Source organism: Rhodnius prolixus, unplaced genomic scaffold (assembly GCF_049639745.1).
Source record: "Rhodnius prolixus isolate KJV_2025 unplaced genomic scaffold, Rpr scaffold_4, whole genome shotgun sequence".
Taxonomy (NCBI): Eukaryota; Metazoa; Arthropoda; class Insecta; order Hemiptera; family Reduviidae; genus Rhodnius; species Rhodnius prolixus.
The window spans coordinates 30,068,890-30,084,535 of record NW_027411614.1 but is presented as its reverse complement, the minus strand read 5'-3'; the positions used below and the strand labels follow the sequence as shown (position 1 = coordinate 30,084,535).

General features: G+C 31.3%; 2 protein-coding genes across 4 annotated transcripts; one reads left to right on the top strand and one right to left on the bottom strand.

Moving 5' to 3' along the window:
• Positions 1-403: 403 nt before the first annotated feature.
• On the bottom strand, positions 404-15,625 carry LOC141455923 (intraflagellar transport protein 81 homolog). 3 transcript variants are annotated; one of them, XR_012459539.1, is made up of 15 exons: positions 15,510-15,625; positions 14,809-15,038; positions 14,601-14,731; positions 14,095-14,275; positions 13,867-14,022; positions 12,321-12,516; positions 10,747-10,910; positions 10,472-10,657; positions 9,355-9,546; positions 8,618-8,741; positions 8,362-8,477; positions 8,036-8,175; positions 6,463-6,591; positions 3,548-3,697; positions 404-1,431 (listed from the first exon to the last, which is right to left on the bottom strand). XR_012459539.1 is itself a non-coding variant. In XM_074131425.1 (14 exons), exons 2-14 carry the CDS (start codon positions 14,914-14,916, stop codon positions 3,601-3,603), a joined length of 1,920 nt encoding a protein of 639 aa, XP_073987526.1. In that variant the 5' UTR covers positions 14,917-15,038; positions 15,510-15,625; the 3' UTR covers positions 3,493-3,600. The 3 variants fall into 3 exon arrangements, 2 of the variants coding, with proteins under 2 accessions (XP_073987526.1, XP_073987527.1); XM_074131425.1 differs by lacking the exon at positions 404-1,431 and having other exon boundaries at positions 3,493-3,697; XM_074131426.1 differs by lacking the exon at positions 404-1,431 and having other exon boundaries at positions 3,493-3,697; positions 15,443-15,597.
• LOC141455939 (succinate dehydrogenase assembly factor 2, mitochondrial-like) lies at positions 490-1,056 on the top strand. The gene has a single exon (XM_074131450.1). It carries the CDS (start codon positions 490-492, stop codon positions 898-900), a length of 411 nt encoding a protein of 136 aa, XP_073987551.1. The 3' UTR covers positions 901-1,056.
• Positions 15,626-15,646: the final 21 nt, after the last annotated feature.

Below are 15,646 nucleotides of genomic sequence, written 5' to 3'. Positions count from 1 at the left end.
TGAAATCGTGTGCAGTCAGTCAAGGCGTGGGTGCACAATAGGTCTCAGAAGTGAAGCGTGGAAGTCCAAGCCAGTTGGAAAGGAAAACGTTTATCCCAGCTACTCGCCTAAATTTTAAAGAATTGAACAAGGCGGGTTGTCATTAAGAAGCTCCAGGCCTCTCAACTGACCGACCACTCGGTCAGAGAAGCATCACAGGAACAACGGGTAATTGGTGAAAGTTTGTTAGGAATAAGAGGTAAAGATAAGGCACGCGAGAGAGGATTTTTACACAGTGTAAAGGAATTATTAAGCAATGAGAGACACTTTTATTTTAGAACAGGTTATCGATTAATCAGTGATATGGAGGTTATGAGGTGGTTATTGCTTAATAGCAGTTGGTTATAAGAAGGTTAATCTCGTATTTTTCTTGTGTTCATAGCCAAGTTTAATTTTTTTTTGTTTAATAGAACAGTGGTTTTTCAGGAAATTAAGCGTTAACTATAAATTATGACTTTATTAAAAATATGGTCAAGAAATGTATGTACAGGCATAAAATTATTCAATAACTTTGTACCTTCTTCTGAATATGACATGCTTCCAAAGTACCGAGTTGAAGAACCAGTAGATATCAAGCGAGCAAGGCTTTTGTATCAGTCTCGAAAACGGGGAATTTTAGAAAACTGTCTACTTCTAGGAACATTCGCCGCTGATCATCTTAGTCAATTAGATCCAAAATTGTTGCATCAGTATGACGAAATTATTAATCTACCTACAGAATGGGAACTTTACTACTGGGTGATGGGGACAAGAACTGTTCCACAAAGATTTGATAATGATATTATGGCATTGCTTAAACTACACGTTAAGAAGAATGAAAAAAGATTACGTTCTAGTCAGCCCGATGTAGTTGAACCATAATGTAATGCTCCTTAGTGGTAATAAGTAGTGAATCATAATTGGGACTGTATGTAATATTTATAATTTCAACGCAATTTCTATAAAAAAATTAATTTATTTCTTTTTTGTTAGTGTGCAGTTTTGTAAATAAAAGTACGCGAAATAGAATATAAATAATTGGTTTCTTTTATGAAAGACACCTACTGAATTCTATTTCGTTCCTTTACATAATATATAATACTCTTATTACACTCTTGTTATTTATGTACTTCAGCCATAGAAAAGGTGCAGCTTTAAACTCAAATCCTTTCAATAAGAACTTCGAGAGTTGTAGTAAAAAATCTATTTAACGAATGTCCGGATAGCAATCATATCCACTTGTTGAAAATGAAGATACTCAAATCACAAAACCTGAATGCAGGTAGTATTTTTTAAAGGTATTCTTTGATAAGGAAATTTGGGGTCTAGTCTTCTAAATTCTAGTGCTTCATTCTCCAATGATAGGGCTAATTAGCAGTAACGAGATATAGCTGGATGAAATGGCTCGTATTTCTGGAAGCAATTGCAAACTTTAATTATACTGTGTTCATCTAAACACACTGATGATTATTGATCTCAGACGAGGTTTCAGCTAAAAAAATGAAAAGAGAAAAGAAATGCTGCATAATAACCATATTTGTAAGTAAAGATTTATAGGCCATCTAGATAATACATAAGTACAAATGATCATTTGTTAAACAGGCAAAAAATATAGTCCGATGTGATGGGATGTTTGCTTGGGCAAATTCGCAGAGTATCTATAGTTAAAAAAAAACAGTTGTGATGATGTTGATCTAACTACAAATTTATAACAGCATGAAGAAGGCAATAAATTTGCCGAAATGTCGGTATAAAAAAGTCTACAATAATTTGATTGACCGCTCCTCAATATTCCCAAGAAAAGTAAAAAAAAGAGAGAGATGAGATTGCTGTATTTGAACCTGATATGAATGAAATTTGAGGTAAGTGGATTCTTTGAAGTCAGCGGATCATAAATTTCTAAATAGTCATCAAAAAGAGAATCTAAAGATTTCAAAGGTAATTTGTTTAAGAATCTGGCTATTTGATGTCATGTTCTTCAAATAAAGCGGTCTAAGTACTACTTCAATCCCATAAATAATGCTCGTAAGACTTGTAATATTAATTATGCATATATTTACAACCATTAGTTGGTTCATGTATCTAAATTTATTGTTTTTTAAGTACAAAAGTACATTAAGATGGCATGAAACTAACAGTAATAATACAATGAAGAAAGGCGAAGTAAATTTTCAAAATTAATGTAAAATTGCAGAAGTATTTAACCATACTGTTTGTAGAATTCTCCTAATGGGATGGCGGAAGAAAGGCGTGTTTCTTCTTCAAGTCAACGCTCGCCCTCTTATGGTACAACTGACGCTGGAAACTATTGGCAAAGTGGGTTGGGAGCTCCAACCTCAACCTCCTTACAGCCCTTGCCCCTTCGGATTTTTATCTGTTTGTTCCTAAGAAAGAAGCTTTGCGTGGGATCAAGTTCAACGAAAACGGAGGGGTAAAGAAAAAGTACAAAATATTTATCTAGAAGATGGAACAAGTACATAGAAGTTGGGGATTATGGAGAAAAATAAAGAATAATAAATAAATTTAATAAATCATTTTTGGAGTTCAGCTATTTGTCTGTTTAATTATTGAGTGACCCTTGCATCTGATCGTTTCACAATTGTTAACGCAACTTGAAATTGTGCCGAAGGCCTGCCTACTTAACCTTGCCATTGTACAATATTGCATGTATCCTACCACCCACTTCAATTTTTTTATCTGATCTCTGTACGATAGCGGGTTCTCATTTTCCGATTGAACATAAGGAAGAATATGCAGCTCTTAGCAGTAGCAGAATGTGGCCTCTGCCGAAATTGCATGATAACAATATTGTGTGAGCGCCCATCATCCCACCTGAAACTGTTTACCCAAAAAAGGTCTATCATAATCTGAACGGATCCGATGCCATAGTTCTGTAATAGCCTCCAATGGATTTATTTTTGCTCTTGGAGGATTGTTTTGCTGTAAGGCGCGCGCCTGCATTCTCTGGTCATGCGTTCAATGTCTATCCATTTTTGACCAGTAGCAGTGACTTCTTGCAAGCGTCTTCATCCTCAAAATTTCTTTATGTGCTATATGTAGTTCTTCAGAATGTGTTGCTTTAGTGCATTGGTAATGACTACTCTTGCTCCTCTAAAAAAAATATGCCCCTAACTTCTAAGGCATAGACAGTATGATCATGAACTAATTTGCTTCTTTGCCTGTCACCTGTAATTTCAAAGTACGGTTCAATTCTTTTCCTTTTTGAAAGTATGTACCTTTTCAGTTCGGGTTTTTGCTTTGTTTTACGAAGATGGAATTTTTTGGCGGATTCCTGAAAGAAATCTGAAACCAATCAGAATTATTTCTCTCGTTTGTTTGTTTTTTTAAATAACAATTTAGCTTTATTGAAAAGATGAGTCCAAAAGATATATTTACCAAACAATAAGTAATCTAATATAAAAAATTAAAGAAGTTGTTAGGATTAATTATACAATAAATGATACAATATCTATATCTACAACTTAGATATATAATGAAATGTCATTATGGGCTTACAAATAAGAGGTACCTAATTAAGTTACAATCTGAGTAGATCAAGCATTGAGATTTCTCGCCAACTCATTATTGCAAAACTAATGTTTCAGTTCCTTTTGTTCTCTTAATGATGCCATCTTTTTTCCGTTGATCTTCAAAGCACCTTTGCTTGCACTCCAGTAACCTAAACACAATAATTTTATCAGTTACCACCAGAATAATAATAATAATATACATTTGTTTAAGAAGATATAGTACATAAAAACCTTTAACAATGTACAAAAGGCATGGCTAACGCCGTCTGCCAGAGTTTGGTTACAAGATAAAAAGAAAGAAACAACTTAATAAATTATATGAAAATAAACTTAATGGCACAAATAAAATAATACAACAATAAAATAATAAAAAAATAGAACACTGAGTGAAAATTAAAAGTAAATTTTTTAAATCAAATTAATTATAATTAAAAAAGTACCTAATATTTTCAAAATCAAAAAATTAATAATTGAATTCTCTAATCTGTAGTTGAACTGTATCTATAGTTCAAAGCCTGCCTGGCAAAACTAATCAAATCACTGCAAATATGCTGATTCCTAAAGCATCAATGACATATTGAGCTTCTAAGAATTTCACACCGAGGCTCCTCAGTCGAAATTCCGAAAGGATTGGGCACTCGCAGAGGAAGTGATGCAAGTCCTCCCTGCTATTCAAATTGCATAATGCACATTTCTCTTTTTGGGCAGCTTTATCAATCCACGGCACATAGTTCAGATAAAGCATTTCACCTCTAATTTTAAACCACCACCTCAGACTTGACATGCCCAACTCGTTACCACCAGAATATTGTAGTCCCTTTCGTCTCTCGGAAGTAAGTAGGAGTTTACGCGAACTATAGATCCAGCCACTACTACAAATTACAGATGATGTTGGATTGGACACTATTTATAAAGTCTAGACAACACATACATAACATTTTCACATTCAACAAGTGCTTGCAAATATTTGCCCGTATTCGGAAAGAGATGTATTTTCTGGTAGCAAAATTCGTGCGAATCGTAAAGACATATTTTGTTCCAAGAAATTGTCCGCACCAAAAAACACAATACTCTTTTATTACAAATATGTTTAATGCCTTCATTAAAAAACTATACTTGATTGATTTTAAAGGCTTCAATATTTTATTAAAACTTTTTTTTATATTTATTCAATATGAGGTAGAATATTCTGTTAGAATAAAATTCAACTAATTTCCGTTTCTTCTTTTATTTGCAACAAAGGGCTCCATACGGTTGGAGAAACTTCGAAAAAGTAAAATTATTAATTTATATCCACTTTTTATTAACGTTCTCTACATCGAGAGTATCATCATTCCCGTTTGGCGTTTAATCGAAGTCTTCAATTGAAGACAACTACCGTCTCAAAGTCTCTATAGTCGCATGCACTTACATTACTGCCAGTGGTCTAAAGTTACAGTAAACGCTTTAGATCTCCCGACTTAAAAAAGTCGTCATAAATTTATACATATAAAATTGTTTTCCATTTGTTTGCCTTACACAATATCCGCACTTTTGTTGTATAGTACTTATGGATTGCATACCTATACAGATAATATTTCTACTTAGAAAATTCTGAATTGAAATTTCCTAGAACTACGGCACCTCTCTCCAGAGGCCAGAAGACGTTTCCAGAAGTCAATAGTGAAGTGTATATTATTTTGAATATATAATATTTTGTTAATTAATTTTTAGTATATTTAAATTATAATTTCAAAAAATAAAAGCTAATTTTTGTTTAGGTATGAGTAGCTTTGAGCCACCTGAGCAATAAATGTAAATATTGTAACGAAGTTGACCTGGGCAGAAACGAAAGGCCTAGATTGTTCTAGGGGTTGAGCGACCAAAGTTGGTAACAGGCCACCACTGTGTGAACAAAAGGGCGGTCTCTACCTGAGGAGAAAAGAAAGGCCTAGATTGTTCTAGGGGTTAAGCGACCAAAGCCGGTAACAGGCCACCGCTGTGTAAAAGCCAGCTAAGAGAAAGGCCTCAGTTGGGGTGGTGGCATATGTGTTTTCCCAGCCAGTGATTGACAGGTGAGAGTGAGCCAGACGGAGTTAGAGAGAGACAGAATTGGAGGAGGCGGCCCTAATTGTGAATGTGGCAGTATGTGTTTTCCAGCCAATGAGCGGCAGGTGGGAGCAAGACAGGCGGAGTTGGAGTGTGACAGAAGGTTGGAGGAGGGCGGCCCCAGTTAGGGTGGTGGCAGTGTGTGTTTTCCTCAGCCAGTGACCAGCCAGTGGGCGTGACACAGAAGGAGTGGGGCAGACGCAGTTAAAAGGAGGCAGACACAGCTGGAGAAGTGAGTTCTTAATGAGTTGTTAATCAGTTTTAATCAGTTAGTTTTGAGTGAGTCTTGGAGAGACACTTTGGAAGTGACAGTTTGAGAGAGTCAGTGTTGCAGAGTGCTTCAGAGATAGCTAGTCAGGCGGTTAGTCAGTTAGTGAGTAGAGCTTTGTTTGTGTAGCAGAGACTAGTGCAATTCGGTGCAGTGCGGGCCAGTGGTCAGTCGGGGAACAGTTTTGTGGCGTTACGTAGTGAGTAACAGTAAACTGTTGTGACTGTTGTAAATGATGACTGTAATGAATAGCGTTAGTTGCTAGTAAATGTTAATGTGAGTAAAGGTAATGTGTTAATAAATCAGGTTATTACTTACAAATTTAGCGAGTTTTATTATTTATCAAACCCACCTATTTAAATTAACTAGTGGCAGGCATTAGTTATAGTTGTGAAGTTTTTAGTAAAAGGACAAAAACTTTACAATATGTATTAACGAATGGTTCTTGCAAACCACCTTGCTGTAACACCAAATCTACCCTCTCCAGCAGACAACAATATTTATAAATTATGTAATAAATAATTTTATAAATTGATTAGAAATAATTTTCAGACTAACATTTCCAAATTGTACCACAGATCACGCTGCTTTGATCTTTTTTCTTGAATTTCTTTAATAAGTTGTTGTTCTTTCTTTAAAGCACTATTCAGTTTTTCTTCTTCATTAATTTTTGTGGAAAGTCTCGATCTGTAGCAAATATCATTAAATTAGTGGGATTGTTTCCCTTCCCTATATGTATTATTATTATAGTATTTTATTTAACAAAATACAATATACAAAAAATTACAAAAAAAAAAAGCAAAAGTAACGAAATAAAAATAAAATAAAAGACGTACACTTGGTCGAAACCATCAGCGGGGTTGTTGTTAAATTCCTAAGTATAAATATAAATTATAGACAACATAAACTAACTAAAATGAACTTTTTATCAAAATACTTTTACTCTTTTATTACAAATATTCTTTTTTTATTTTTATTTTTTCGTATGCCAAGAAAACTTTTAATTATTCTTATAAATTGTTTTCCTTCTCTATATGTATATTTATATATTTTTTAATTTATCAATCTTCGTAATTGAGTTTTCACCCGGAAAAATGTTTAAATCTCTTAAGCACATCGGCATAAATACCCTGCGTTTTGTGTGTGTGTGTTAAAATTACACGTCACAGAAAGTACAAATTTGCGATTTTTTTTTTGTCAATTATCTTTCAAGAAAATAGCGCTAACGCTTTTCTCTTATAAACTTCAGTGCTCTGTTAAGCAAGTAAAATGCCAAACACTTTTATTCTGAACATTTCTCAGAAAAATGTATTAACTATATTTTTAAGAAACCTCAAGGAGCATTCATGCTAAGCTTCTCTCAACAAGTTACAAGTGCCGCCTACAATTAAGATAAGTCAGATATAAGCCAGACATAAAGCATAAAGTATCATTAAAGTTGAAAATATTGTTAGGTCCGCATGATGGATATGTTTTATTTTATCCGTCGTAGATGGCACTGTATCCCTGTCAATATTTGTACTTTCATCCATAATCAGGTGTAGAGATTTTGACTTCACTTAAGTGTATGTAAACTTAAGTGAAGTCGAAATCTCTACACCAAACTGATTCATGAATAAGTTATTAATGATTATGGAAGAATGTCCGAAAGCTGTCAGGAATATAATAGACATTCGTTTTAAGACGGATAAAGTTAAAGGTATCATTAAAAGCATTGCTATAATCCTATTTTGGATCAAAATCAGGTAACTGAAGTAAGACTTGTCTGAATAAAATTTAGGTTTATCGGAACTTTCTCGGTAAAGATTTCATTGATCTAACCTATCATTTATATTTATTACAGTTTTTTGAGATTTTTTTTTTTTTTTGAATTCTGCCGCACAAGTTCAAGTTAAGGGCTGCACCACTTATTAATGATTCATAGCTGTAGCTTGTTACTCCAGCCCAACTACTTGCATGTCTGTGGATAAGGTATGCACATTTATGATTATTTTTAAGAAAATTTCGAAATGGATGTTAATAATTACAGTAAGAGAAATTGTGTGAAAAACTGTCCATTTTTTAGAAGAAGAAAAACGAAAGTAACGTTTAAAAGTTGTGATATACAATTTGAAAATTATAATATTCTTACTTCAAAGAAGACTTTTCCATTGAGACGGAATCTTCCTCTTCGACCTTCCTCAATAATGTAGAAAGTATATCTGTTCGTGCTTTTAGAAGAGCTATTTGTGATTGGTCATACTGTTCCTCTTTAGTTAGCTCTTTTACTTCCTGTAAATGTTATTATTTACTTTTAATAAAAATAGTCTAATCAAATATTACTTAAATAAAAAAAAAAATAGTAGTAATTAGTAATTCAAAATAATAATAAGTAAATTCAAAATTAATCAAATATAATCTACAACACCATTTAACATTAAAGTAGAGAATAATTAATAAAAACTTTATAACGCTAACTTGTTCCAATGTTGTAACTGTAGCACCAAGCGTAGCAGCCTTTGAATCGTACAATTTCTTTTTTTCCTTATAGACTTCTAAAAGTTCATCATGGGTTTCTTTGGCTTTTCTCAGTTCTAAATACATATAGCGTTGATTAAATTCAAAAGTAACAGCAGAATTATTCAGATTGATAAACTTATTCATATCAAGTGGACTTCTTCATCAATAAATAATATTCTCTTCAAAAAAAAAAAAAAGCAAAAAAATTAAATACCTTCAAGTTTAGGTGCGATTCGAGTTTTTTCTGCTGCAATTTTATTGTTTAAATTTGTTATTTGTTGTTGTAATTCTTCTTTTGGAATTCCTTCCAAATTTATTTCATAATCCACTTTTTCATTCTACATGGATAATATGTACAATTGATGTAAATTCTTCTAAATATTTGAATACTATTTTATAAAAAGCAATTTTATTATTCTTATTTGATTGTTTGACTTTGTTTACACTCTGGCTTTGACTAATATCTTTTTAATTTCTAATACACTATATTTAATAATATTTTATTGCTTTTTAAATGTTAACATTTTATATTATAATAAGAGAGAGTTGAATTAAAAAGAACATATATATGACTTTATAAATGTGAGAAGGAATGGTAATACAAAAATTCATTGGATGCATTGTTTGATGAGATAATCATCCTCTTTTGAATATTTTACCACTTTTTGTTTATCAAAATTATTTTTTATTAATTTCAACAAATTGTTTTTCTATTTTTTTTTAAATTTAAATGTAACAACTTTTTCGTGTGTAATAAAGAGGATTAGAAGATAGAGAAAGACTTAAAATGGACATATGTACATTAACAAGTAACCTTGTAATTTATGTGAATGAGAAGAGGAATTTTGTGAGATTACAGTTGATAATCCATTTTCTCTTACAATAAGCCAAATGGTAATTAAAGTACATTTTATTCTTCATGATTTAAATATCATTAAATTAAGCACTTACAACTGTTAGAGTCTCTTGCATTTGTTTAAGGATATCTATTGTACGGGCAAGCACTCCAGACTCAGAAACCAAAGCAGCTAGTTGAGCCTTCTTTGTTTTATACAGAGTGTTTTTTACTTTCAAATTAGCGATATATTCTTTATATTCGTTTTCGTCCACAATATTTGCTGTCTCGTCTCCACCAATTTTAGCCTAATAATAAAATAAATTTACATTTCACATTATATAATCGAATGTTTCTTAATTTCAAAGAAAAGATTTTTCCAGCATCTTAAGCAAAAAAAGTAACTAATAATTAGTATATATTATTGGATTATAAATACATAGTTTAAAAATGAAAATTTCCCTTCTCCAAAACATTTTTTCTTTCAAGTACTATTGCCAAAAGAGCCTTCTGAATTTAAAAATCATTTAGATCTAAATGTCGAAAAATCAAATAGATTCTAACCTCATAAAATTGGCAAGAACTCAAAAGTTTTCTATAATAACAATGACTTTATCCTAAGATCGAAATTGGAATCGTTGATTTTATTTGTAGTAGTACGTATGTTTTCTATATTCCTCATCGGTTTTGGTCTTTTAAAGGTTAATTTATCCGTTTAGTGTAGAGAATTTTACTTTCATTATGTTACTGTAACACACTAATTGATGACTCCAATTAATCAACCTCTGATAATGGATGAAAGTTTGTAACCGTTTAGGAATCAACGACATAAATAACATGCGCCCTACTACAGATAAAATCACTAACATTAACTACCATTGCTGAACTCCACCACATTTTCAACAATTTTACCTCGATTTAAAGACATTAATTGAAGAAGCTTTAATTAAACTACAAATTATTGTCCTACGACAATTATACTTTATTGCTGAGTATCTTTCTACACCACCGTTGTAGCATTTGGGAGTCCAATTTTTTAGAAAAAATAGGAAAAGAAACATTATTGTCTTTGTTGGATGTTTTTCAACATTACGTTTTTTCCGTGCAGTTTTTGACGATCGACCCTTATACATTTGTTCTATCGGAAGTTCCCATTCATTTCAAACATCAGTAAGCGCAATTGTCTTAAGTCTGTTACATCAATTATTATTTTTTTAATAACGGTAATCTTACTTTCAGTTTTAACTTCAAAGTATCTAATGCTGTTTTTATTTGGGTAAATGTTTCTGCTATTTCTCCTTTTTTCCTTGCAATGATAAGAGCTTGTTGGCGATAAGGGGCAGATTTATCATCAGCAGGTTCTTTAGAAGCAAATCCTCTTTGAGCAAGTTCGCTCACTTCTTCACTCAGTTCTACTACCTGAAATAGTGAACAACTGTAACTATACTTCAACAAAATGAAAACTTTGATTGTTAAGGCCAATAATAAATCAAAACTTGTTAACTTACCTTTTTTTTTAAAGCATCAATATTTTCTTGAGTTGGAAAAGATCCATTGGCAATCCTTGTCAAAATTTCTACTTCTTTCTTCTTATTCTCCAATTCTAATCCAAGTTTCTCGTTTACTATGTAAGTATTCATTTTTAATTCTTCTTCTAACTTGTTTAATAATTCTAGAATTGAAGATACCCATTTCTTATTTAAAGCGATAATATATATATATATATAATATATTTTATTTACTTCAAAATATGAAAGTTTCAAGGTTTGTAAAATTTAAGAAATTAGATTGAAATAATAAAATAAAAAAATAAATTATAAAAAAAAATCTAACAATTTCATTTTAATTTCTACAGGACTATCTTCAAATTTAGAAAGACAATACTTTGACATCAGATAAAAGTAAATTATTTAAATGTTGGACCGTTTTTAGTCACGAAATTAAATTTCCGACCGGAATTGCGATTTACTGAATTATATTTTATTCCTGTGTGCTGTTCGATCGTATTTTAATAACAACAATTAATTCTTAATTAACTACTAACTGTTTTACTCTAATTAATGAAATATCTAGGGTAATTAACTTGAAACATTCAAGCAGCAAATGAATACCAAATATTTGCTATTTTGTAAGAGTAAATTTCATACCTAAAAAACAGAATAATCTTATTTAAAAAAAATAAATGAAAAAAGTAAAAATCTCATACAAGACGTAAATCATGATGGAGGTACATGCCATAGGCATTCTTAATTTCAAAAATATAGTCATTATTTTTTTCTCCAGAAAAGCGTCCTGTGTAGAATGCTCCAGTATTACTAGAGGTTCCGCAGTAGTGTGGCCTTCTCTGAAGCCAAATTCATATTGGGCTGATAAATTTTTTAATTCAATGAAATAGTTCAATCTTTTGCTCACAATTCGTTCCATTACAGTTTGTTAGTGAAATGAGGCGGTAGTTTTTGGGGATCGTACCTCTTTTCTTTCCTTGGAATTATGGTAGCCAGTTTCCATAGGGAAGGAAAGGAATTTGATGATTTTTAGGTAAAGGTAAGGAATATTGTCAGGTCCAGGGGCTGAGTTCTTGCATCTTTCTAGTGCAGACTCAAGCTCTTCCATAGAAAAGGGTACATTTAAGGTGGAATTCTTAATTCCAGGAAATCAGTAAGTTGACACCTACTTTGAGAAATCATTCTAGTTCATAAAGACTAAATCAAAATTTACATAGACGATAAATCCACATCATGTAAAAATAGAGCCTTTTAATACTTCAATAATCCTATAGCTTGTTGCAATAAAGAAAAAATGATGTCAGGCACATCCATTAAAGTGTCTCAAACTCTTTAGGTGCAATGTTGAACTATACAATTGTTTAAGCAATAGCGGTGAACTTAAAAACATTTACAAAAAAATATCTTTCAAATTTTACCATTCTAAACCTAACTGTGGATACAGTAAAGTTTGAGTAAAAGAAAACATTAAAAACTTTATTTTATTGTACTGCTGGTGAAAATCACATTATACAAAAGCATATTACATGATTCAGTCGTAATAATACTGACAAACAGCCATTATCTCATCTTATTACCTTGCGGAGTAACTCCTTGCGAAGCTTGTCGTACATCGTTCAATTGCTGTGTCAAGCTGGCTGTATTTTGTTGCAATCGTTGCATCAATTCCATTTCGCCCTGCCTTTGCTGTAATAATTCCTTTTGCCTTTCTTTTTCAAGTCTTAATTCTCTTGCAGCTTCTAAGAAAGCTTCTTTGTTTTCAATATTGTCCAACTGGAGATAAATGTTATTATAATAACTTCTTACACACTCTCATTTTTTCGGTAACTTTTTTAATGATTTAGAATGACTTGGCATTTCTTAATAATTTTTGTTTGTTTTTTTATGTAATTTATGACAATTCGCCATTCCAAAAAAGGTAAACCTAATTTCATTTTTGAACTCGATATTTTAAGTATCATTTAGGAATCCCTTACAGAAAAGCATCGCATCAAATAGAAATGAAAGGCAGAGATTTATTGAAGAGGCCTCACAAGTGAGTTGTAAAGCCAATAGATGATGATTTGAAGTATTTATTCTAGGTTTAACCTGTACTCTAGGTTATAAAGTATAGGCCTGGAGGCAGCGACCACTCTTCAGTTTTGTTCTTTTAAACTGCTTAAAATTCGAGAGAGAAAGAAATGCACTAATTGCATGAGAACGCTGACGATTGGGGTACAATAAGATAAAAACGGCCATAAGCAAAACAACTTGCTATCAGTGATATTACGCAACTCTTCAGACCCAAGCATAGTTTCAAATGCTATTGATTTTTGCATCCGCTCCAATAACTACCATTTTATGTAAAACACAGTCGTATTATAAAGAATGATACCTTGAAGGGAACCATCTTAACAAAAGCAAAATAATGAATTCTTTTTTTATACTAAGTGCTAGGATAAATGACGAATATACAGTAAATACACAAGTTATTCAACAGATAGCATAAATAGCTACGTAAATCAAACATTTTATTGTACTTTTGTATGTTAGTTTTGAGTAGTTAGCACATAATTATTTGTTAAAAGCATAAAATCGTTGGGTTTTTTTTCTTACATTTTTATTCAATCTGTTATTACTCATATCTGATATTCATACTTCTTAGAAGCGCAAACTGCTCGCGAGAATATTAAAAGTTAGTTGTGCTTGTCACGAAATAGCGTTACACCTTTATTATCAAACCATAAAAAGTTTAGCAGTAGCTTCAGAATTTCTGTCTTCATTATATTTAAAGTTGCAGATTAGAATCGCTATACTGTATATACTATATTCGCAAATTCGAAGATTAAAGTTATATTCAGAGACATTGACACATAATGGTCGAAAATATCAATTTACAATAGACTCTAATGGCGTGTGCTGTGGCGCCTAAGAATAAAATAAACGAAGTAATTATTCGTAGGATGGGTAAGCTTTTGTTTCAAAAAATTTTGATTTCAATGCTTTTGTTTCAAAAACATTTTTATTTCCTTTATACAGCGGATAGCTTGCTGCAACGCTTACTTACAAAATTATTACTCAAGTCGCAACGAAGGAATGCTGCCTGAGTATAGAGAAAAAAAAAAAGAAATAAAAATAAAATACCTTTCGTGACAAACGGTCTATTTTTTTCATAACGATTTCTTTTTCTTTCTCCATTGCCTCAATATCGGATCTAAGTTCTGCGACGGAAATACTTTGTTCTTTCATGCTAGTTGATTCCTTATGAGCAATTTTAAATTTTGCGATCAATTGTTCATACTGAAATTAAGAAATATTTTTTTTAAAGTTTCAGAAATTCGCTACTTCAAAAAATCCGTATTAAAATTTTACCTGTTCAAACAATGTAGAAACATCACCATCTGCCAAAATTTCAATAGGAACTTCAACTTTCACTAAAAATTTAGCTAAATAAGCTCTTTTTTTTAAATCTTCTTTATTTCTCAACAACCATTCAAGAATGGGATGAATGATGTATTTTTCTCCTTGAACTATTCCTTGTCGGAATCCAACCCTTTTAATAGCATTAAGGAAATATAAAAACTGTTTGAAAGCAAAACAATTTTTTAAAAGTATATAAAAGTTTTTTTGAGAATCATTCAAAAAAACACAAACACACACAAAATCACTTTAGAATATTCATTGTTCCATCTAGAGAACAGAACATTTTTAAGAGATATTGGTCTGGCTAAATAAGAAAACAAAAATTAAAAAAGAATGTAGAACTTATAAAAATAGTTTCTACTGGAAAGCAGTTCTTCAAAAAAACTTTTTTAAATTCTATATTAAATATTTCTTCAATTAGTTCTTTTGGTTAATTCTTCAAATTTAAAACTTACGGATCTGATCCTGGGTCATACTTTAGAATGCGGAGCATTGTTAATAATCGAATTGTGGTTTCCTCCGGTTCTTCAGATTTAATATCAACTCTACTTGAGCAATCTAAATCAGCTAAGACATCACTAAGAATCTGAATTTATAGAAATTATTTCTTTTATTTCGTTGCAATTATTTTTATTATATTCATTTTTAATAAATTTTATTTACCTGAAGCAGGTCTTCTGGACTAAGTGAATCGAAAGTTATCAAATTATAATTTTTTTTAAAAGGCTCTTTACTTAATTCTAAAATGATAAATTTAATTTTTTCGCTCATTTTGGTTATTTAAAAGCCAGATACTAGAGTAATCGAGACACAAGAATCTTTCTCTATTCTTTTTCAGTATGTTGTACCTAACTCCTCTGAATTGTTTACTTTAGCATTACCTTAGTAACAGACTAAAACAAATGAAACCTTTATTATTATTTGCTTTTATAAACTTGATGGCTCTAGTTCATTCCTGCTAACAATATTACAAACTAATGAAAACATTATGCAAAAATGTTGAGAATCAATGAATTTTATGATTATGAATTTAATAAACATCAACCATAATAATTCAATAAGTAGAAGGGAAAACTAATTCAGAATTTTTTTTCAAAGGGACTTCTTAAAGTTTTAAGAAAGAGCTTTTTTTTACTTAATTGAACTTTGAACATTATTGTGTAGAATGCCTTTCTGAAAGATTAAAAAAATTCAACTTCTTCTTTTCATGTCGAAATAGAGGTTTACTTTATTGAACAATTTCTTTATTTGTTAAGTTTCACTTAATTTTTTGTGCAAATGGTAGTTAGATAAACACCTGGCGTTTATACGTCAGAGGGCAAAACCGTTCATCAATATCCCGATTTTGATATCCTATATTTTACCTCAAGTATCAAAGCCATAGGGTTTATGATTTATGCATTATAACAGTTTGTTGCTTGTACTGGATTCGCTTAGCGCTTTTTACCTACTGTACTGGTGACCAGTCTAAAATAACCTTAGAGAAATCGTGTTTCAAAAA

Bases quoted from the DNA above. Each gene is read 5' to 3' on its own strand.
- LOC141455939 (XM_074131450.1), top strand. From the start codon at position 490: ATGACTTTATTAAAAATATGGTCAAGAAATGTATGTACAGGCATAAAA.
- LOC141455923 (XM_074131425.1), bottom strand. From the start codon at position 14,916: ATGAGCGAAAAAATTAAATTTATCATTTTAGAATTAAGTAAAGAGCCT. The intron at 14,276-14,600 runs GTAAGTTTTAAA...TGCTATTAAAAG, and splicing joins TATGACCCAGGATCAGATCC to GGTTGGATTCCGACAAGGAA. The intron at 12,517-13,866 runs GTATTTTATTTT...ATTTATCTCCAG, and splicing joins TAGACCGTTTGTCACGAAAG to TTGGACAATATTGAAAACAA.